Source organism: Felis catus, chromosome F2, assembly GCF_018350175.1.
Source record: "Felis catus isolate Fca126 chromosome F2, F.catus_Fca126_mat1.0, whole genome shotgun sequence".
Classification (NCBI taxonomy): Eukaryota; Metazoa; Chordata; class Mammalia; order Carnivora; family Felidae; genus Felis; species Felis catus.
The window spans coordinates 82,345,575-82,367,617 of NC_058385.1; the positions used below are offsets into that span (position 1 = coordinate 82,345,575).

At 55.6% G+C, this 22,043-nt stretch overlaps 2 protein-coding genes across 5 annotated transcripts; both read left to right on the top strand.

Annotated features, from left to right (window-relative positions):
* Positions 1–2,892: 2,892 nt before the first annotated feature.
* LOC123383079 (endogenous retrovirus group K member 113 Gag polyprotein-like) lies at positions 2,893–9,703 on the top strand. Of its 4 annotated transcripts, none has more exons than XR_006592415.1 (3): positions 2,894–3,033; positions 6,820–6,953; positions 7,862–9,703. XR_006592415.1 is itself a non-coding variant. In XM_045049829.1 (3 exons), the coding sequence occupies exon 1, from the start codon at positions 3,077–3,079 to the stop codon at positions 4,277–4,279; it is 1,203 nt and encodes a 400-aa protein (XP_044905764.1). In that variant the 3' UTR covers positions 4,280–6,953; positions 7,862–8,135; positions 8,213–9,703. The 4 variants fall into 4 exon arrangements, 2 of the variants coding, with proteins under 2 accessions (XP_044905764.1, XP_044905763.1); XM_045049829.1 differs by lacking the exon at positions 2,894–3,033 and having other exon boundaries at positions 3,077–6,953; positions 7,862–8,135; positions 8,213–9,703; XR_006592416.1 differs by lacking the exon at positions 6,820–6,953 and having other exon boundaries at positions 2,893–3,033.
* A 597-nt stretch (positions 9,704–10,300) lies between these two features.
* Positions 10,301–16,591, top strand: GSDMD (gasdermin D). Its single transcript, XM_045049830.1, has 11 exons — positions 10,301–11,134; positions 12,101–12,360; positions 12,527–12,719; positions 13,224–13,392; positions 14,230–14,332; positions 14,587–14,640; positions 15,253–15,348; positions 15,478–15,653; positions 15,737–15,878; positions 15,983–16,056; positions 16,173–16,591. Exons 2-11 carry the CDS (start codon positions 12,144–12,146, stop codon positions 16,413–16,415), a joined length of 1,467 nt encoding a protein of 488 aa, XP_044905765.1. The 5' UTR covers positions 10,301–11,134; positions 12,101–12,143; the 3' UTR covers positions 16,416–16,591.
* Positions 16,592–22,043: the final 5,452 nt, after the last annotated feature.

Below are 22,043 nucleotides of genomic sequence, written 5' to 3' on the forward strand. Positions count from 1 at the left end.
CACTAGGCTTGGCACTGGCCTCCTGTTTTGGTTATTGCTGAAGAGCTGAAAATGTGGACCCGCAATTGTGGTGACCTCGCCCTGCCCCGCCTCACCCCACCTCGCCCCACCTGAGGCGGTGGCCCCCGGGAGCCTCAGGGCAGCCGGGCTCACAGTGGGCTGCCCTTGGTGGTGGCCCTGGGCAGTGTGGCACTGCTCCTCTCGCCCGCCCGTGGATGGCCCCTGCCTGGGTCCTCTGCCCCAGACCCCGTGCCCTGGGGTGGGGGTGGGGGGGGACTGCCTGCAGGAATAGGGAGAGACACAGGCAGGGCTGCAGGAGAGAGAGCCCCCACGTAGGAGCCGTGGGCCTCGCAGCCCCCAACACACAAACGCACACAACACATGCAAACATGTACAGACACAAATACAAATGTACAAGTGATGAGGTTTGGGGGTGACGGTGGGGGGGTCCAGAGCCCCCCGCCAAGAAAGAATTCTCAAAGGCGTCTTTGGTGCAAAAAGGTGATTTTATTAAAGCACGGGGCCAGGACCCGTGGGCAGGGAGAGCTGCCCTGGGGTCGTGAGGAGTGGCTCCTCATATGCTATGCAGTTGGGGGAGCAAGGTCAAATGCGAGGTGTCCAGAGGGCCTTTGATTTGCTAAAGAGGACTCCTAAGATACCTGAGGCCTGGCTCTTGTCAAGCCGAGGTGGTTTTCCACCTAGTAAGACATTAACTTTAGGATAGAAGGGTTGTTCCTGGAGGAGCTGTACTCTGTACCTGCCTCGGCTTGCCTGTCGATGGGCTGCGGGTCACAAGGACATTTCGTTTTACCTCCTCTTTCCTTCTGCCTTTGTTCCCCACGTCACTACGGAGGGGTGATGTTGGGCCCCAGGAAACCGAGTCTGTGGGTTTCTGGAGATGAGGTTACTGAGAAGACTGCCTTTTTCTTGCAATTTACTAAGACATTTGTCAACTGATGGAGACTCAGGTCCTGCAGAACTGGATCTCTGTTGGTTGGCCACTTGTTCTCTGTCCTCTCCTTTGTCCTTGGGCAGCCGGGAGGGCCTGAGGAATGTCCCACGTGTGGGGGGCGGGGGTGCTAGCTTGCGCCAGCCCCAGCCTGCCCCCTCCTCCCTCATCGCAAGCGCACACACATGCACGCACAGGCACACACGGTGGACGTGTGGACGTGTGAACACACGTGCGCACACTACGTGCACACGTGTGGAGATGCATACGCACACGCATGAACACACATGCGCACTCAGCCTTACCCAGGCTCTCGGAGCCTCCTACTGCTACCAGCAAGAACGCCCTGTCTATACCGGCAAATGGGCCCCAAGGGCTGGACTGGAGCTGGGAGCCCCACACCGAGCTGAAGATGTGCCCACGGCCCCAGGGGCCCTCAGCCAGCACGGCCCTTGGGCCTGCACTGCAGCAGACTCCTGGCCCGGGGACAGACCCAGACCCAGACCCTGCCCCTCCCCCCACACCCCCGGACGGAAGGCTCGTGGGTCAGTGAAAGAACGTGGCAGAGCCTTCAGGGTGAGTCTCAGGCCGACGGAGGAGCCCTGGTGTGGGCTCCAGGGTGTCACACGGCAAGAGCCCAGAGGCAGGATGTGATGGTGGAGGAAGGGTGTGGGGCTCCCGGCCGCCTTGCGCGGGCTGTGATTCACACGTGACCCAGGACCGGAAGGGCACTGAGGAGTGCCCTTGTGACCGGTTGGATGTCCTTACTGGACTCCACATTTTCTCGGTAACAGTGTATTGAGACATAATTCACATACCACACAATTCACCCATTTAAAGTATAAAACTCCACGGGCGTTAGCATATTCGGAGCTGTGAAACCATCACCACGATTGATTTTGGAACCTCCCATCACGTCCAAAGAAACCATGTGCCTATCAGCTGTCCCTCCCCCTTGTCCACCCCCAGCCCCGGGCAGCCGGTCACCTGCTTTCTGTGTTTGGCCTGGCTCGTCGTGGGCGTGTCACGTCCGCACATCAGGGGATGTGTCTTCTCTGTCAGCTTCGTTCACCTTTCTGCGTGTCAGTACTTCCTTCCTTCTCACGGTCTGTGAGCACTCTGTCACCTGTCGTCCTTTGTGTGGGTTTCCCCACGCGTGTACTCGTGTATCAGTTGCTGGACACCTGGGTCGTCTCCACGTGTTGGTGCTTGCGCACGGTCCTGTGTGAACGTTCGCGTGCAGGGTTTTGTACGCACGTGCGTTCTTATTCCCTCGGGGCGTCCACCTACGAGTGGAGTGGATGAGGGTTAGGCGAGTCCTCCGTGGAACCTGTCCAAGCCCCGCCACACTGTCCCCCACGGGGGCTGCTCCAGCTCACAGCCCCCAGCAGCGTGTGAGGCTCCGATTTCAGAAGCTCCAGCCGTCCCCAGCTCGTGGATTCTGTCCCAGGGGTCCCGCTGGCCGTGAAGTGGCATCTCAGGTGTGTGGGGGAGGCCGGGCCCCGGCGCCAGGCTGAGACCGGGTCGAGCAATGGTTCCCTGTTGACTTAGCCAACCCGGTGGTTCCCCCTCCCATTCCCCCACTTTCAAGGGCATACGAAAGCCTTGTCAAGGCTGAGAAAGTTAATTCCTGAAGCCCGTGGTCTGCAGGTGTTGGCAGTAATGCTACCTCCCTTTTTCTACCCCGAGTCAGATAGACACAAACATGGGGACTGTGTCTTGCTAGCAATCTTATCAACAAGGTCTTGTTGTGACCCGTCTAGAACACTCACAAGAAACACAGAACTAAATGTTTTGGTTGGCAGCGATTATGTGAAACCTGTTTATTCTTAGAATGGCCTGACCCATAAGAGTCTGGATATAAAAGATCACGTACAGCAACAATAAAGCCGTCACTTGGGCCCATCAGCCCAGGGGACCCTCCTGTTCCCAAACTTCCTTCTCTCTCTTTTTTTCTTGCATCCCCCTACCCTCAGGACCCTGACCTCGGTGTTTGTCGCGCCAGTCGCGACAAGTGGCGCCCGAACAGGGACCTGAGACAACAAGGAGGAAGGCGAAAGCGGACCGCGCGGCGTCTCATTCAGGTAGGGGAACTGTGCCAGCAGCACAGACGACGGGAGTAAGACTATGGGACAGAAACAGCCTACGGAACAGGGATATTTCGTAACTGCCTTGCAGGCTCTTATGAAGGAGAAGGGAATCAAGGTTTCTCAGGCAGCCCTTAGGGAATTTTTTGACATAGTGCATGATTATTGCCCACGGTTTCCAGACGGGGGTACAGTTGATTTAAAGGATTGGCAGCGAGTTGGTCAGGAACTTAAGAAGCAAATGAAGGTTCGCGGGGCTGCAGTTCCAGGGGCTTTGTGGTCTACTTGGACCTGTATTAAGGAGGTCCTTGATCCGCAGGATTCTATTGAAATAGCTTCTCTTAGCTCGGAAGCAGCCCAACCCTTAGTGATTTCAGATGCTCCTCTCCCTCCAGAAACTACTTTCAATGCCCTTTCGGGACAGTCACGGGCGCCTTCACCTTTACCTCCTCTCCCCCTCCTAGAACAGTTGTCTGTGCAAGATCCAGAAAATAATGATGACTCTCCTTTGGGGGATCAGGGGGATGATGGGCCGTATTTGGAAGACCAGAGGAAGCCTGCCTTCTTGGCCCCTCTGGTCCAGAAGGTACCTTTAAAACGACCTTCTTTTGAGGCACCAGATAGAGGCTTAGCTCGGCTGGCCTTCCCTAGTACTCCGAATCAACAGTCCACTGAACCTTACCCCGTTATGGGAGCTACTCCTTTGCAGCGGACTCTGTATCAGGCAACACAGTATGGGGAAGACACCTCTGCTTTTCACGCTGACCCTGTTATTCAGCAGGGGGGACAGAGAGTGTACTCCGCCCTAAGTTTTAAATTGCTGAAAGATTTGAAATCGTCTGCAGCCCAGTATGGTCCGACAGCTCCCTTTACCCTGTCTATGCTTGATGATTTGAGCAGGGAGGCGTTGTGCCCAGGAGATTGGAAGGTCATTGCTCAGGCTTGTTTGAGTGTGGGAGACAGCCTCTTGTGGAAAGCAGAATTTGCAGAGAATGCTGAAAACCAGGCTATGTATAATAAAAGAACTAACATACCAGTGCATTTCAACATGCTCACAGGTACAGGACAATATTATGATGTGGGCCTCCAGCTGAATTATCCTGAAACTGCGTATAATCGAATTAATACCTGTGCCATTGCAGCTTGGAAAAACTCCCCTCCACAGGGGGCAGAACTGAGGAATTGTCTAAAATTAGGCAAGGGCCAGACGAGAAGTACCAGGATTTCGTTGGGTGCCTCTTGACTGCAGTCAGTCGTATCGTTACTGATGGGGAGGCAGGTACCATTATTGCAAAACAACCGGCTTGTGAAAATGCTAATTCTGCATGTCAGGCAGCCATTCGTCCTTGGAAAAACCAGGGTACCTTGGAGGATGATATCAGGCTATGTGCTGAGATTGGACCCTCTTATATTCAGGGCATTACCTTGGCAGCCGCCTTAAAGGGAATGGACCCCTTACAGGTGCATGCCCAGCTTCGGGGTAAAAATGTAAGAACTAATCCAAGGAAGTCGGGTGGAATAGTGTGTTTCAAATGTGGCCAAAAGGGCCATATGAAGGCCCAATGTCGTAGTAGAGAAATAATTCCAACCACCCCCGTTTTGCCCAGTGGCCCTAACATTAATAATAAGCCGGCAATTATTTGTCCCAGATGTAGACGGGGGTATCACTGGGTCAATGAATGCCGCTCTAAAACTGATCGTAATGGCAAACCTCTTCAGGGAAACTGGAAGCGGGGCCAGCCGCAGGCCCCTCAAACAATTGCGGCAATGTCCCCACAGGCGCCTTCCCACCCATTGTGTCCAACACTGGAGACCTCCCAGGTATTAGCCAACTACACCACGGTACCCCCGCCAGTGCGGGACTAGATCTTGCCCCAGCTCAGTCCGTTTACCTAGAAGGAGGACAGCCCCCCCAAGCCATCCCCACAGGGATATGGGGGCCTCTACCCAGGAATACTTGGGGGTTACTATTGGGAAGATCCAGCTGGACTCTTAAGGGATTGGTGATCTATCCTGGAGTTATTGATGAAGATTACACTGGAGAAATAAAAATTTTGACCAGCTTAACTATGGGAACTTTGGTGCTTGAGCCCAAGACTCCCATAGCACAACTGATCCTGATACCCCGGATATCCTCCAATAATAAGGCTGTTAAACCTTACCGGGGAAATCAAGGGTTCGGCTCCACGGATCTTTATTGGGCTAAAATGATCTCTGTAGAAAAGCCCATGCTTACATTGCATATCCAAGGAGTCCCTTTTGAGGGACTAGTGGATACAGGTGCAGATGTCTCGGTTATTGCTCAAAAAAATTGGCCTGTCACATGGCCTACTCAAGTGACTAATATTCCAATTAAAGGTGTCGGTTATGCCTCTGCTCCGTTGCAAAGCTCTGATTATTTACATTGGAGACTCCCTGATGGTATGACTGGAACTTTTCAGCCTTTTGTTTTGAATATAGATCTTAATCTCTGGGGCAGGGACATATGAACTGCAGTGAATTTGACTCTGGAGACTAAGGCAGCCCCGATTCAAAAACAGACTAATCTTGCTATGCACCTTATGAAGGAAATGGGCTATTTTGAGGGGAAAGGCTTAGGGAAGGAGTTACAAGGGAATCCTGAGCCGTTTGTCCCCGAGCCCAAAAGAGACCATTTCGGATTGGGCTTTTCCCAGGGCCATTGGAAACTCCCCACGCTATGCCTCTCCAGTGGATGACTTCCACTCCAGTGTGGGTTGACCAATGGCCCTTACCTACTGTTAAGAGGGAGGCTGCTGCTCACCTCATAGAGGAACAACTGCAATTAGGTCATTTAGTGCCCTCCACCAGTCCCTGGAACACCCCAATCTTTGTGATTAGAAAAAAGTCAAATAAATGGAGGCTGCTTCAAGATTTGAGAGCAATTCATGCTGTCATGAAGCCCATGGGGGCTTTGCAGCCCGGCCTCCCTTCCCCATCGGCCATTCCTTTACAATATCAATTACTAGTTTGGGACTGAAAAGATTGGTTTTTTACCATTCCGTTGGCCCCTGGCGACGGAGAACATTTTGCATTCTCCCTGCCTTCCACTAACTTACAGGAACCTGCTAAGCGGTATCAGTGGCAGGTCTTACCGCAAGGCATGGCCAACAGTCTGACTCTATGTCAAGAGTTTGTGGCCAGAGCAATTACCCCTTTTAGACAGAATTTTCCCCGTGTATATTGTATCCATTATATGGATGACTTACTTTTGGCTGCTGAAACTGAGGAATTATTACAGGAGGCTTTTGTTTCTCTTCAAAGATGCCTTAAAGCATATAATTTGATTGTTGCCCCCGAGAAAGTTCAAAGGGAAGCACCTTTTGAATACCTAGGGTATCTCATCTCCAAATCAACTGTCCGACCTCAGAAAGTATCAGTTAGAACCAGACATTTGACTACTCTAAATGATTTTCAGAAATTATTAGGAGATATAAATTGGATTAGAAACACACCAGGGGTCACCACAGAACAATCACTGCCTTCGTTTAATATTCTAAAAGGAGATAGTTCTCCAGCATCCCCGCAAAGTCTCACTCAAGAAGCGAAAGAAGCTATAAGACATATAGAACAGGCCATTCAGCAGGCCCAAGTCACTAGAGTTGACCCTTCTCAGCCTTTGTATCTAATCACATTAAAACCTCAGGTCATCCCCTTTGCAATTCTGTGGCAATCTCACGGCCCAGGTGAATGGCTACATTTAGCCTTACACTCTCCGCATGTCATTAATCCTTTGCTATCTATGGTTTGTCTTCTCATCATTAGAGGAAGATCCCGAGCTGTTCAGCTCTTTGGACACGATCCAGAATTTACTGCCTGTGCCTTTCTGACACAGAAGCTGGTGGACGCTGCTTTTGCCCAGTCCGTCGAATGGCAACTTGCCTTGGCTAATTTTACAGGTCAAATTAAATTTCATTTACCTTCTGATTCTTTAATACAAGGTTTCAGTCTTATAGATATTTTGCCCTATAATCCTGTTGTCTGTCAGCCGATTGAAGATGCTGCTTCCATTTTTGTGGATGCTAGTAAAGAGGGTGAAATTGCAGTGTATTATGTCACTTCCCAACATAAAAATTTGATCACTTGAAATGATACGACTAAATCTGTCCAAAGGGCCGAGCTTTATGCCGTTCAGGTAGCCCTAAGAACTTACCCAGAATCTATAAATGTCTATTCCGACAGTCAATACCTTGTCAAAGCCGTGTTGCAGCTTCCCACTGCCTTTATACTGACAGCAGATGAGGAACTTTATCATCTATTTCACGCTATACAAAAACTTCTTAATTTACGGCACAGTACAATTTATATTTCCCACATTCGAGCTCACACCAATCTGCCCGGTCCCCTAGTTGCTGGGAATCGGATAGCCGATGCCGCAACCCATTTATTGCAAGTTCTGCCCATTACCACTCCTTTGGAAACAGCCAAAAGGAGTCGTGATAATTTTCATCAGAATGCGGCAGCCCTTCGACGAGAATTCGAAATATCTCGTGAAGCGGCCAAATTGTTAGACAATGCGGCATCTGTCCGCAATTCTTCCCACAGCCGGTCTATGCCATTAATCCCCGAGGTCTTCGGCCCAATGACTTGTGGCAAATGGACGTCACCCAATATTTACCTTTTGGGAAATTGCAATATATACATGTGTCTGCAGATACTTGCTCAGGCTATATACGTGCTTCAGCCCACTCAGGAGAAGCATTTGTTGCTGTTCAAAATCACCTATTTTCTGCCTTTGCAGCAATGGGCAAACCTCGTAAAATAAAAACTGACAACGCTAATGCTTATACTTCTAAATCTTTTACAGAAGTTTGCCGCCGACTCCGAATTGAGCACACAACTGGCATTGCTTATAATTCCACAGGACAGGCTGTTGTTGAGCGAGCTCATCTGACTCTAAAACAGTATCTGCAAAAACTTAAAGAGGGGGAGATATTAAAGGGAAAGATCAAGTATTCCCCACATGGACATCTCACTCTTGTATGTTTTAGATTTTTTTAATGTCAATGAAGCAGGGAGGACTGCCGCAGAGCGTCGCTGGGGAAGGAGTCAAGAACCTCTCTTGATGGCAAGATGGAAAGGTATGCCGGAAGGCATTTGGCGAGGCCCAGACCCAGTCCTTCGAAAAGGGCGAGGGTACGCTTGTGTTTTTCCACAGGATGAGGAAGCGCCGCGCCGGGTCCGCTTCGGCTCCCCAGAGACATTACGGTGGCGCCGAAAAATGGCCAAATTGACAGCGACGGAGCCCCCCCAGAAGCGACGACGGCGGAGTCATGAGGCGGGTACACCCACCTGGGGACAGATAAAGAACCTGCTGACCCAGGCCACTGATGTAGTGATGGCCTCAGGTAGAGAGGTAGCGGCCACACGTGTCTTCTTGGCATGCCTGTGCCTTCTCACTACAGCCGGGGAGTCTGCCCTCTGTTGGGCGTACGTGGTAGGCCCTCCTACAGCACAACCTGTCCCATGGAGAGACCCCACACCCAAAGGATACGCCAGTCTCACCTTTCTGGGAGGGAAGAGGCAGGGTTTTTGCCCACTGTGTCGGCCTCTATAAATTGGACGGCACTCTCGGCAGGAGCGCCCGTCTGCCTGCAAAGGGAGTCTACGCCGTACAAACTTGCTCATGGGTGTTTGGGTGCGAAACCAGCAGGGCGGTCTGTTACTTACACTATGTGGCAAAATGACAAGCGTCCTTCTGAACGGGCACCCCGCTCCGTTGCCGCTTATTGGCAAAAGAGAGAATTATTAGGAGAATGGATGTTTTTTGGGCCGCGTGATCCCCCTCGGAATCTTCCTATGTGTCCCTCAGCTGGTCAAGGCCTTACTGGGGACTCACCTTGGGGAAATGTGCCCAATCCTCTTCATTGAGGATGACTCCTAAAGACATAAACTATAGCATTACAGATTATTCCCGAAAGGCCCGGCTAGCTCAGTCGGTAGAGCAGGGGACTCTTGATCCCAGGGTCGTGGGTCCACCTCCTAAGGAGGTACAGGTACACCACAAGATTATCCCACAAACCATTTTGCAATCCCCTGAAGGAAGAATTCATTCTGATCTTTGGAAGTTATATGCTACCTTTGATAAAATATATACTGATGACAGCTTTAGTTTTCCAGAATAGTATGTTTCTCCAGTTCTGCAATTGCGTGCCTGTGTTCCTCCACCCTACTATCTGATTGTTGGAGACGGGACCATTACTCCGGTGAAAGAAGATGGTCATCAGTTATACCGGCTGACGTGTCCTGCTTGTGTCTTGACCAATTGTCTACCAGTAGATGGACCCTTTAGAAGTGGAATGAAGGTTTATCTGGTCTTACCACCTCCCTATTGGATGTTGCCAGTGGATGTTACAGGACCTTGGTATCCTAATTATGGGACGCAATTGGCCTTAGAAATCAGTAAACGGCTGCGCAGGACCAGACGGTTTCTTGGACTCTTGATTGCTGGACTCATCGCAGCAGTGACTGTAATGGCCTCTGCAACTGTACCTGTAATATCCTTACATGAAAGTGCCCAAACGGCATCCCATGTAAATGAGTTCGCTCATAACGTATCCAAGGTGTCTGCCACTCAAGAACGAATAGACCGTAAATTGGAAGCCCAGTTAGAGGCACTACAAGAAGCATTAATGTATCTTGGTGATCAGTTTGCTGTTTTGCGTCCCAGACTTTCTTTAATTTGTCATGATGCCTATAAGCACATCTGTGTTACCCCTTTAGAGTATACCAATGTGACATGGGGACAAGTGTGTCGTCGTTCACAAGGGGTTTGGCATGATGCTAACACGAGCTTAGACCTCTTACAGCTACAAGAAGAGATAAATGCTGTTGCCAGTAGCTCACTCAGTTTCCCTGACCCTGGAGATCTCGCTGAAACCATACTGCACCCACTTAATGGGTTTAATCCATTTAATATTCTTCAGCATTCCTTTTGGATCTTTATTGGAATTGTTTCCATAATATCTGTTATACTTGTCTTGCTGTGTTATTTCTGGAGATGGGGTCTTACTGCCTTTACCACATACCAGGCCAGGATGTATATGTTGCAATTACAAACAATAGGGGGACGTGTGGGAGGCCGGGCCCCGGCGCCAGGCTGAGACCGGGTCGAGCAACATTCCCTGTCGACTCAGCCAACCCGGTGGTTCCCCCTCCCATTCATGTGGGAGGCCGGGCCCCGGCGCCAGGCTGAGACCGGGTCGAGCAATGGTTCCCTGTTGACTTAGCCAACCCGGTGGTTCCCTCTCCCATTCCCCCACTTTCAAGGGCATACGAAAGCCTTGTCAAGGCTGAGAAGTTAATTCCTGAAGCCCGTGGTCTGCAGGTGTTGGCAGTAATGCTACCTCCCTTTTTCTACCCCGAGTCAGATAGACACAAACATGGGGACTGTGTCTTGCTAGCAATCTTATCAACAAGGTCTTGTTGTGACCCGTCTAGAACACTCACAAGAAACACAGAACTAAATGTTTTGGTTGGCAGCGATTATGTGAAACCTGTTTATTCTTAGAATGGCCTGACCCATAAGAGTCTGGATATAAAAGATCACGTACAGCAACAATAAAGCCGTCACTTGGGCCCATCAGCCCAGGGGACCCTCCTGTTCCCAAACTTCCTTCTCTCTCTTTTTTCTTGCATTCCCCTACCCTCAGGACTTTGACCTCGGTGTTTGTTGCGCCGGTCGCGACAGGTGTGGTCTGATGCGCGGGCCTCTGGTGGCCAATGACGTGAGCAGCTTTTCAGTGCTTGCTGCCCGTTTGTACGTTTTCCTTAGAGAAATGTCTAATGGAGCCTTTGCCATCGCCCGAGTCGTAAGAAAGAAACCACGAGAGGTGTTGCCGGCTGGAGGCGGAGGCCGTGGGCTGCCACATGGCCCCTGGCTTGCTCCACTCTGGGCGGGCAGAGGGGCCCCACGGGGTGTGTGCCGCCTGGGGCGTTTCCGGGAGCATCGGCCAGCCTCCCTAGGCCACAGTTTCACTTTTGGGTCTGTGCACTTGCTCAGAAGCTTCCCGGCACAGCCCTGGTCTGCAGGGAGGCCTTGCTTCACGTCGTGGGCCCAGAGCCTGGGGTGACGGTCACGGTGAGCTGTGCCCCACACCCAGTGCCGTTCCTTGCTGGCTGGGCGGGGGCGTGGGGGTGGCTCACACCAGGGGCGGAGGACGTCGGCTCTTTCGGGAGGCCACCTGGTCCCAGCACCCTCCAGGACCCCCCATGATCCCAGACCAGTTTGGGGAAGCCCGAGGCCCCTGGGAAGGCAGCCCCCTCACCAGCCCATCTGGGTCTCCGGTCACCTTTGGTCCGCTCCCGATTCAGACGGGCACTGAGGCTCAGAGGTTCCTACCGACGGGAGCTCTGTTGTCTGGGACCCAGGGCTCCTGGGTGCCGGGTCAGGCCTGCTTTGGCCTCTGACCCCTGAAGCCTCAGCCTTAGACTCTGGGCACAGAAGAAGCCCTAGAGAGTTCACCTGGAAGCTGGGGACGCTCTGACCAGGCCTCGCTGTGGCCCCTGTGCCAAGTGCCCAGGAACTTGGTGCCTCCTGTTTCTTCCTCTGCCCCCTGAACACCTCAGCCAGGGAGACAGCTGCTGCAGCAGAGAGAGCACCGGCCTGGGGTTCACCCTGAGGCCCCTGCCCTGCCCTCCCTCGGTGGCTGCTTTTCAAGAGTGGCTCTAAGCGCTGTTGGGCTGACAACAGGACGGAGGCCTCTGTGGGTAGCCAAGGGCGGCCCTGCCCCACCCTTCCCCAAGCACTGAGAGTCCCTGGGCTTTCTTGGGCGTCCTGCGGGCACTCTGGCCGTGGTACAGATGGTGTGAATGGCCTGAGTCCCACTGAGGGCTGCGAATGCCGTCCCAGCCTAGGGGCACTCACCCACCCCATGGAGAGATGGTTCGAGTGGATGCCAGGGTAGACAGTGCTGAGTAATGATCAGCGGCGGGAGCTTTCTGCCTGTTGGAGCATCCCAGGACTGGCCTGTGGAGGAAAAGAGCTCCCTGTCGTAGGAGGCATCCAAGTACCCACTTGGCCCCGGGCCCCCTCCCATTCTTGCAGCCCTGATCGCAGAACGCCTGAGCCATCTGTACCCCTCGGGAGCATGACGTCCACCTTCGAAAGGGTGGTCAAGAGCGTGGTCCGGGAGCTGGACCCCAAAGGAGACCTCATCCCCGTGGACAGCCTGCGGAGCTCCATCAGCTTCCGGCCCTACTGCCTGCTGGGCAGGAAGCTGTCCAGCTCATGGTTCTGGAAACCCCGCTACAAGTGTCTCAACCTGTCCATCAGGGACATTCTGGAGCCTGATGCCCCAGAACCAGGTACCCTGCTGGGCACTGAGTCGGGGCCTCGGGTGGGAGGGGAGCGAACAGGCCGGCCTGCTGCCTGCTCTGGGCGTCTGGGCTGTGTGCTTTCAAAAGACAAAGCACCACCTCTGCCCCGGGGGGCAGCTGGCAGGATGGAGCCTCAGCTCTGGTCTGGCTCTAGCTGTGGAACGCGTCGCCTCTTTCCACATCGAAGACCTCGTGGACGGGATGGTGGAGGGCAACGTGGAGGTGAAAGCGCTGGGACAGGGCAAGTTTGTGAGCGGGGCAGCGGTGTCGGCCACAGCCAGCACCTCCGTGAACGTGTGCATGCTGAAAGTGCCCCTCAACACCTGGGGGGCCATGAAAAAAGAAAGGTGAGCCGGTGGCAGGGGGTTGCCGGGGAGGCTCCAACCTTAAGCAACCGCTGGGTCACAGCCTTGGGGCATCAGGAGTCACAGGGTGTCGGTGCCAGGCCAAGGGGTCAGCACAGTCGGGGTGGGGGAGTCCCCGGGGGGCTGCCGAGCCTGCAGAGGTGGGGGGAGGGAGCGCCTCCTGAGGGCCAGGGTGGTCAGGCAGAGCCCAGGCCACTGGGGTGGAGCCGACAAGGGGGGGCACCTCCAGGCGTCTGTGGGTGTCCACTTATCACCCCTGGATCTGGCCCCGCCCCCAAACCCTGTTGGGAGCCCCCGGGGAAGGCGCGACGGGGGTCCTGTGCCCGGGCCCCGCAGAGCCCCCGCACTCCCGGGGCCGTGTCAGCCCCCCACCGGCACGAAGGCTGAGGTCCCTGGATGGAGGCTCGACCCGTGGCCCGGGCCGGGGCCGGGGCCGGAGAGGGCAGGACGCGCCCCCGGAGCTTCCAGACCTGCCCCCCGCCGTAGGCGCCTGCGGCAGCCGGAGCACAAGATCCTGCAGCAGCTGCGGAGCTGCGGGAACGACGTGTTCGTGGTGACGGAGGTGCTGCAGACGCAGGAGGAGGTGGAGGTCACCCGGGCCCAGAAGCAGGAGGGCTGTGGCCAATTCGCCCTGCCCGGAGCCCTACGCCTGCAGGTGCGTGGCGTGGGCCGTGGGCGGGCAGGGGTCGGGGAGGCAGGAGGGAGCGGCCGAGCCTGGCCGGCTGGGATCTAAGAAGGGAACGTTGGCGGCCCGGTTGAGAAGCAGCAAAGCGGACCGAGAAGAGCCGGTCTCCTTTGAAACGTCCACACCTTGCCCGTGGATCATGTTCCCCGCTCTGTAAACGCTCTGTAAACCCCCTTCCTGTGACGTATACACTGCCCCCGTCACGTCGCCCCCCACCCCCCGCCGCCAGCACGTCACTACCCTGATCGGACCGATCCCCCGACAGTTAATGAGCGTGCTTTCTTCCTGCTTCCGAAAGCACACGTTCCTTTCCCCTGCACCCTTGAGTTGTACTGATAAGACTCTCAATAAAAACTGGAGAAGAGGGGCGCCTGGGTGGCTCAACCCGTTGAGCGTCCGACTTTGGCTCGGGTCACGATCTCGCAGTTTGTGAGTTCGAGCCCCGCGTCGGGCTCTGGGCTGACAGCTCGGAGCCTGGAGCCTGCTTCGGATGCTGTGTCTCCCTCACTCTCTGCCCCTCCCCCACTTGGGCCCTGTCTCTCTCTGCCTCTCAAAAATAAATAAACGTAAAACAAATTTAAAAAAATCAAAACTGGAGAAGAGCTTTGCTTGGGGCCATCGCCGCCAGAGCCCTTGGCCCCCTGCCCTCTCCTTTCTCCGACTCAGGAGTCTGGAGTGATGTGTCCTCGGCCACCCCAGAGTTTGCTGGTCAAACCCAACACCCCCAGGCAGACCCCCAGCACCCGCACCCAGCCCACCCAACCCCACAACCCAGAGCTCACTCCTGAGCCCGTGCCCATCCCTCAGGGCAAGGGCCAGGGCCACCTGAACCGGAAGAAGACAGTCACCATCCCCTCAGGCAGCGTCCTTGCATTCCAGACGGCCCTGCTGGTTATTGGCCCTGACTGGGGTGAGTGGGGACTGGGGTGACTTGGGGGGCCTGGGCTCCGTGGCAGAGAGGCAGGGAGGCACAGGAAGAGCCGCCGGCTGGCTGGGGTCTGGCTGCACAGCTTCCTGGCTGCGGTGGCTGCGGTTCCCATGCTCTGGCATGTGAGGGGTTGGGGCACACGGGGACAACTGTGCAGGGTGGCCCCGGTGGGTGATGGAGACGCTGGGGTCACTGGCTGACCTGCCCCCCCTCGCTCCACTCCCACTGGCGGCCAGAGATCCACCACCTCCGGCACAAGGACGAGAGGACCTTCAGGCTGCCCCAGACAGGTGAGGACCGGGGATCCCCCACCCACGCGGGCAGACGACCAGCGGCTGAGGCCTTCCGCACCGCATGGCTCAGCCGGGGGCTCCAGAGGACTGGGCGCACGGGCACACACACGTGGGCACATGCACACGCACCCGCACACACACTCACGTGCACACACCCACACGCTCACATGTGCTTCGCTCACATGTGCTTGTGCGCACGCATGTACACACGCGCATGTGCACATACGTACATACACTCACTCACGCGTACAATGCACATGCACACACACGTGCACACGGACTGTCACACATGCACACGCACACACACATGTACACACTCACAGTGCACTCACGCACGGTTGCACACGTACAGATGCACCTATACACGTGTGCACGCACATGTGCACGTTCACACAATGCTCTCGCACGTGCACGGGCACGCTCACACGTGCAATCACTCTCACGGGCCGTAAAGCAACACCACACCAGCCTCGGCCTGGCACACCCTCACTCCCTGCCCTGGGCGGCCATGCTGGGGCGGCGGTGAGGGACGACGGGGTCTGGGGAAGGCTTCAGCCCTGTCTGGCTCGGGGACCTGTACCCTGCACTGACCCACCCTGCTCCACCCAGGCCACAAGCCTACAAGCAGCACAGGTCTCCTGTCACAGATACCTCTCAGCTTCTTCAAGATGAGGTTCCCATCTACACCCGTGGACATGGTGTCGGGTCAGTACCTTCTTGACGACCCTCAGACCCTTGGTGGGCTCCCCTTTGCCCCCTGGGAGTCTGCCCTTCCTGACCAGGGCTCTCCAGGGTCCTGCGGGCGCCCGGGCAATTCCAGCCCTCTCCACACAGATGGGGACATTGAGGACCAGATGCCAGTCACTGAAGACTTTCAGGGCCTGAAGGTAGAGGTTAGTGTCCACGCCGACGGCCTGAAGGGCTTGTCCGGGGAACTGTGCGGGCAGATCCTGGCAGGCCTGATGAAGGTGTTGCGGGAAGAGCCGGCCTTGGAGAGCCTCCAGGAGGAGGTGAGCAGCCTGCTGGAGTGGGCAGGGTGGGTGGGACCTGCGCCCGGCCCGTCGGGCTCACCCGCCCCACCATATGTCCCCAGCTGGAACAGGGCCTGTGCTGTGGGTGGGTGGCGTCCCCCGATGCCCCGGGGGGTGCCATCCTGGAGTGCCTGGTGCAGTCCTCTGGAAAGGTAGAGGAAGAACTCGCCCGCCCCATCCTCTACCTCGTACAAGCACTGACTGGTGAGAGGCTCCTGGGGTGGGGGGGGGGTGCAGGTAGGGCGCAGGGAGATGGGCTTCTCCAGCTGGCTTTCTGGAACCCCCTCTTAGCTGAAGTCTCTCCCCAGAGCTGAACGAAACCCAGCGTGTACTGCTCGCGGAGGCGCTGGAGACAGGGGACCTGTCCGGGCAGTCCAGGCTGGTGAGAGAGCGTGGGTGGCCGGGGCAGGGCTGGGCCTGGGGGGGGGGGGGGGGGGAGCCGCGTGCCGGATGCTGGGAGTGGAGTGGGCAGCGACGACCTCCCACACTGTCCTGCAGGTGCAGAGCGTCCTGGAGCAGAGCTCCCCCTGGAAGGAGCACAGGGCTGTGTCCCTGCCGCAGGAGCTCCTGGGGAGCAGCTGGGACTCAGAGGCACCTGCCTGGGTCCTGCTGGAGGAGTGCGGCCTGGAGCTGCGGGTGGACGTCCCCCAGGTGCACTGGCAGCCGGACGCGCAGGGCCGCACGAGCGCCCTCTACGCCTGCCTGGTGCTGCTGCCGCATCTGAGCCAGGACCGCGCTTAGGGCCGAGCCTGGCTCTCCCCGCCCGGGCGCCTGGGCAGCCCTCCGGGCAGGCGGGGCGGGGCTCCTGCCCAGCTGGCAGCCAGCCCCGGGAAGGCGAGAGCCCGACCGGCCACGTGGCCGGTTCAGCGTGGGGCCAGGAGTTGGGGGAAGTCAATAAATGTGATGTGTAAAGGAAAGATGGGATCCCTGAGGTTTTGAGGGGCCCCAGATCTGGGTAGGGAGCAGCGGCGGGGACTGGGCACAGGCGTCCGCCCCGTGGTCTCGCTGCTGGTGTGCTAGGGGGCTGAGGGGAGCCCGCCCTGTGTTTGACCCTGGCCGCTCCGGAGCGAGCGCCGCATGGCTGGGCCCTGGCGCCTCCCCGCTGTGCTGGCCCAACGAAGAACAGGGCAGAGCGGGTTTTACCAAGAGGGTCTGTATCTGCCTCAGGGACCTTGAGGACACCGCTGCCAGGAGGTAGTGGGGGCCGCCGTGGGGGGTAGGTGTGGCTGGCAAGCAGTCGGCCAGGGGCTGCAGGGAGGCTCCTGGAGAAGCAATGCCCCACGTGAGAAGCCAGAGAAACGGGCCTTCGGTCGGGCCTCCTCTGAACACGTCTGCTCCAAGGGAAGAGTCTCTCCCCGGAGAGGGGCCCGCAGCCCCCGAGCTGCTCATCCAGGGCCCCGGGCAGGCCTCCGGGCCCTCGCGGCCCCCGAGCTGCTCATCCAGGGCCCTGGGCAGGCCTCCGGGCCCTCGAAGCCCCCGAGCTGCTCATCCAGGGCCCCGGGCAGGCCTCTGGGCCCTCGCAGGCCCTCAGCTGTGCGTGGCAGATGCGGCCCCTCGTGCAGGGAGAGAGGGTACGCGACCCGGCCAGGAAGCTCTCCCATCTCTGGGGAAATCTGCCTCTCCTCGGTGGGAACGCAGTCAACCGCCCTCGTGGTGGAAGGCAGAGGAAGGTACACGCCTTCTGACGCCCTCTGTCCCGGCCACCGTTGACAGGTGGCTTCATGGGAAGGGGCAGGAGGTCCGGCTGGGGCTGGGGCATTAACTGCAGAGAGTATCCGGCACCCAAGCCCGGCGGTAAAATGAATATCAGAACAGAAGGGACATTGCACGCCACACTTCCCAGATCCGGGCAGCAACCTGAGGCTGCCCTCCCACACAGCCCAGTAAGAGGCTTCCGTCCCCAGGCCCCATGGTCTTCTCCAGGGCTTTGCTCCTCTTTAGAGAACCCTCCCTGGGGGCGCTTGAAAGGCCACCTGCAGTGCGCCAGCGGAACTGGAGCGGCCCGGGTCTCAGGAGCACCTGGGCATGGGCCCAGGCGGGCCGTGGGTGTCCCACCAAGCCCCAGTTGCAGGGTCCGATTGATGGTCCAGGCTCCGGGAGCAGCAGCGCGCCGAGAGCGTCTGAGCACCGCCACCGAGGCGGGAGGGCCTCGCACGGAAGGGAAGCGGGTCCGAGCCTAGCAACGCTGGCAAGTCGCAGCAGACGGGCCCTCTGCGGACAGACCTGGGGGACCCGGCCACCCCGCACACCCCGGGGCCGGAAGCACTCACCCGGCACCGGGCTGTGGTGCTGCCGCGGGGCAGCCCAGCAGAGCAGTCTCTGAGGAGGGTCACACTCCCGGGGGGCGGCCACGGCCCGGCCTCCGGGCCACGCGGACTCGGCACGACCTCACACCTGGCGGGCAGGTAGTGGGAGGGGGGCTTCCCGGTAGGGGCCGCGGCGGACACGCGACCACGAGAGGCGGACGCGTCCTTCCTCCTTCCGGAGACAGCCTGTGCTCCTGCTCTTGGGGCGGGGGTGGGGCCCCCAGGTGGGAGACGCCCAGGCACAGCCGAGGTGGGGTGACCCGGGACAGGGGGCTGCCTGCCTGAGCCTTCATCTGAGTCTGGGACCTCCTTTCCGGAGGGCATCGCTGTCCGGCCGCGCTGTGCTTGGCGAGAGGAACAGGCACCGGACACCTACCCCACGTTCCGCCCTCGGGGCGACCGGCGAGGGGGGCATGAGGCTCCGTGCGGCCCCGCCCAGGGCCTGGGTCCAGCCAGGGGCTCTGAGGACGCTCCCCGCACACACCGGCTGCACGGAGGGGAAACCGAAGTGGGAGACCCGGCCCTGCCCCACACGCCATCCTGCGAGCTGCGGTCCTTCCCCGCGGGTGGCCAGCTTGGGAGCTCCGAGGCCAGCACAGCTCCGCGGGATGCTCCCACCAACAAACTTTTCCTTCTCTCCTACCGTTCACGGTGGTGGGAGGGCCTCCTGACCTGTCCAGAGCATCTGCCATACATTTCTTGTTTTGTCAAACCTTGGTTTGCGTGCAGATTTCGTTCCGGAAACACGCTTGTAAAGCAAAGCACTTGTATATCAAAGCGAATTTCCCCCTAAGAAATCATGGAAACTCAGATGATTCGTTCCACCCGAAAATATTCCTATAAAAATGATTATAATACTGTAATATAATACAAAATAATAAAGAAAATACGGAATATAAAGAAAAATAAACAAATTAACCTACCTTTCTTTTGAAAACCTTCGTGGCTGGTGTGAGGGAGACAAGACAGAGGAGTGTTATTGTGTAGGACGACTTTCACCATCGCCAACGGAATCACTGCCATCTATTGGCTCAATGGAATCCTTTGCTCGTCATTCAACTTTATCCAATGACACCTGCTTTTGCCTCCTTTTGAGGATTTGGCGGAGATGTGACATTGCATTGTCGTTAAACAGATTCATTTAAACAGATTCATTGCTCGGACTGCTGCAGCCTTGTTCGCGTGGTGCTTTTCTACAGAATGTTTCACTGTTTCTCACATTTTACACATCTCCCTAATCTCACTTGAAGCGAGGGATTCCTCCACCTTTTTCTCCTCCTCTGCAGATGAGATCTCCCCCATAACCTCTAGCTCTTGCTCGTGATGCAGACCCATCAGTTCGTCGGTGGTCGGCTCCTGGCCATGCTCCTCCACCAGCTCCTGAATGTCGTCCTTGTTCACCTCCAGTCCCCTGGTCTTCCCCAAGGACACAGTTTCATCGACAACTGGTGGCTGCTGTTCATGAACAAGCCCCTCTAAGTCACTTCCAAGAACGCAATCGGACCACAGTTTTCTCCAAGCAGAATTGAAGGTTCTCTTGGTGACCCCATCCCAGGCTTTATCGATGATCTTGGGGCAGTTCATGGTGTGGAAATGATTTTTCCAAAACTTGGAGGGTGAGGTTTATCCTTTGGTCACCTCGAAGCATCGCTGAAGTCGGGCTTTGGTGTAAAGCCTTTTAAAGTTCTAAATGACCTCCTGTTCCACGGGCTGGAGGACTGGAGTGGTGTTGGGAGGAAGGAACCTGCCCTTAATGAACTCGAATTCCTCCAGTAAGTCGTCCTCAAAGCCTGGAGGCTCAGCAGGGGCATTACCCATAACCAGCAAGGCTTTGAGCAGCAAATTCTCTAAAAGGTATTTCTTCACTGCAGGACCGGAGGCCTCGTTGATCCACTCAACGAACAAGATACGAGTGACCCAAGCCTTGCTGATGGACCTCCACGTAACGTTTAACTGGCTCCTCTACATCGTGAATTTCCTGAAGGCTCGTGGATTCTCAGAACAACACATGAGCAGGGGCTTGACTTTGAAACCCCTGCTTGCGTTAGCGCGAAAAGAGAGGGTGCGACGGTCTTTCACAGGCTTGTGACGGGCACTGCATTCTCTTCTTCTGTAACATACGTTCTCTTTGGCATCCCCTTCCAAAAAACCTCATCTCATAGCAGTTGAAAATTTGCTAAGGCAGAGAGGGGCCAAGAGGGCGGAACAGCATGGAAGTTCTCTGCTTCTCTCATCCCTGAAACGCAGCTGGGTCAGCACCAAACCATTTTGCACACCTAGGAAACTGATCTGAGGATTAACACAACACTGTATAACTTGAGCCACAGAACTCAGCAGGGACGCGGCACAGAGAGGTGAACTGGGGGAGAGAGAAGCCCTGGAGGGTAGGGAGCTGTATTTGCGGAGAGAGGGCAGAAAAACGGGGGAGAGTACAGGAAAAGCACTCCCCCCAAAAGTAGCTGGAGAGGAAGAGAAAGAGTGGCAACACCCACAAGTGACTGAAGAAGAAACGGAGAAAGGTGAGGGTTTCAATATCATTAGGACTCCATAAACAGGGGAGAGCAGAGTCAGAAATTCCGCAGCTCAATACCTGAGGGTGCTCTGGTGGGAAGGGCGAATCCCCAGGAGCGGGCAACGAGGTCCTTGGGGTCCTCGGGCCACACAGGGAGAAGAGGTTCCCCCTCCTGAGCGGGCACTTGGTAGAGGCCATACGGCCTCCCCACAGGCAAAGGTCCCAGTGGACCAGAGAACAGCCACCGTTACTGGTACTGGAACAAAGACACCAGGGTGCGGTGAAACCTAGTGCCTGTTGTGTGTTGTGGTTTACCATCACCTCTGAACCTCTGCACGAACGTTTCTGGGGCAAGCTGGCACCCGGCCATTGCTCAACGAGAGGGTTGGACCGGGTCCAAGCTGCAGGGGTCTCAGAAGTGAGGGATTGGGAAACACAGCCCCATCTGAGATAAAATTCAGGAGGGAGGTGCCGCCTAGCAGGACAATGGCTTGGAGGCGGACAGCGTAGAAGCGGGGAGTGGACGGAAGCCGGAGACAAAGGAGGGGCACCTGATGGCCAGTAGGGTAGAGCACAGAGCTCTGTTGCTAGAGACTGGGAACCTTGGAGAAGCCATTTTCACCTCTCCTGCACACGTGCACACACACGCACGTGCCACACCGATCCACCCCAGTAAGCTAAGCAGTGCCACCTAGTGGAGAACCGAGTTGTTACACCAAGCCCATCCAACTGTGCCAACCAAGCTCAGGCCCCAGAGGACCAGAACAAGTCTCTTCCCCTGCTTAGTGTACGGACTATAAAGTGCTTCATAGTTTGACTTCTAGGGGAAACTGGCTGTAATTTCATTCGGATTTCATTCTATTTCTTGGTTCATCTATTTGGGGGGTATTTTTTTTGTTTTTTTTTTCTTTTCTTTCCTTAATCTTGGATACAGAAAGAGAAAACAATTATTTTTATTTTCCATTTTTGTAAAATTTGTAAAAACCTTTTTACTGTTTTTTTTGTAAATTTTTATTCTATTTTACCTTCTTCATTTCATTTAATTCTATTTTATTGTATACATTTTTAAAAATTTTAAACATCTTCTTTTTTTCTTTTCTTTCCTTTTTTTCTCTATTCTATCAAGCTTCTTTCAACAAGCAGACTAAAACACACCTAGGATCTAGCTTCCTTTATTTGATTTTTTGTGTTGCTTTTAATTAATATATTTTATTAATTCTTTTTCTTCCTCCAAAATGACAAAAAATTCATCCCAAAAGAAAGAAGAGGAAGAAATTACAGTCAGGGACTTAATCAACACAGATATAAGCAAGATGTCTGAACGGAATTTGGAATCACGATATTAAGAATATTAAATGGGGTTGAAAAAAGCATAGAATCCCTTTTTGTGGAGGCAAGAGAAGTAAAATCCAGTCAGGACAAAATTAAAAATGCTATAACTGAGATACAATCTTGAATGGATGCCACAGCAGCAAGGATGGATAAAGCAGAGCAGCAAATCAGTGATATAGAAGATAAAATTATGGAGAATAATGAAGCAGAAAAAAAGGG

Bases quoted from the DNA above. Each gene is read 5' to 3' on its own strand.
- GSDMD (XM_045049830.1), top strand. From the start codon at position 12,144: ATGACGTCCACCTTCGAAAGGGTGGTCAAGAGCGTGGTCCGGGAGCTG. The intron at 12,361-12,526 runs GTACCCTGCTGG...GTCTGGCTCTAG, and splicing joins GCCTGATGCCCCAGAACCAG to CTGTGGAACGCGTCGCCTCT. The intron at 15,654-15,736 runs GTGAGCAGCCTG...ATATGTCCCCAG, and splicing joins TGGAGAGCCTCCAGGAGGAG to CTGGAACAGGGCCTGTGCTG.
- LOC123383079 (XM_045049828.1), top strand. From the start codon at position 3,077: ATGGGACAGAAACAGCCTACGGAACAGGGATATTTCGTAACTGCCTTG.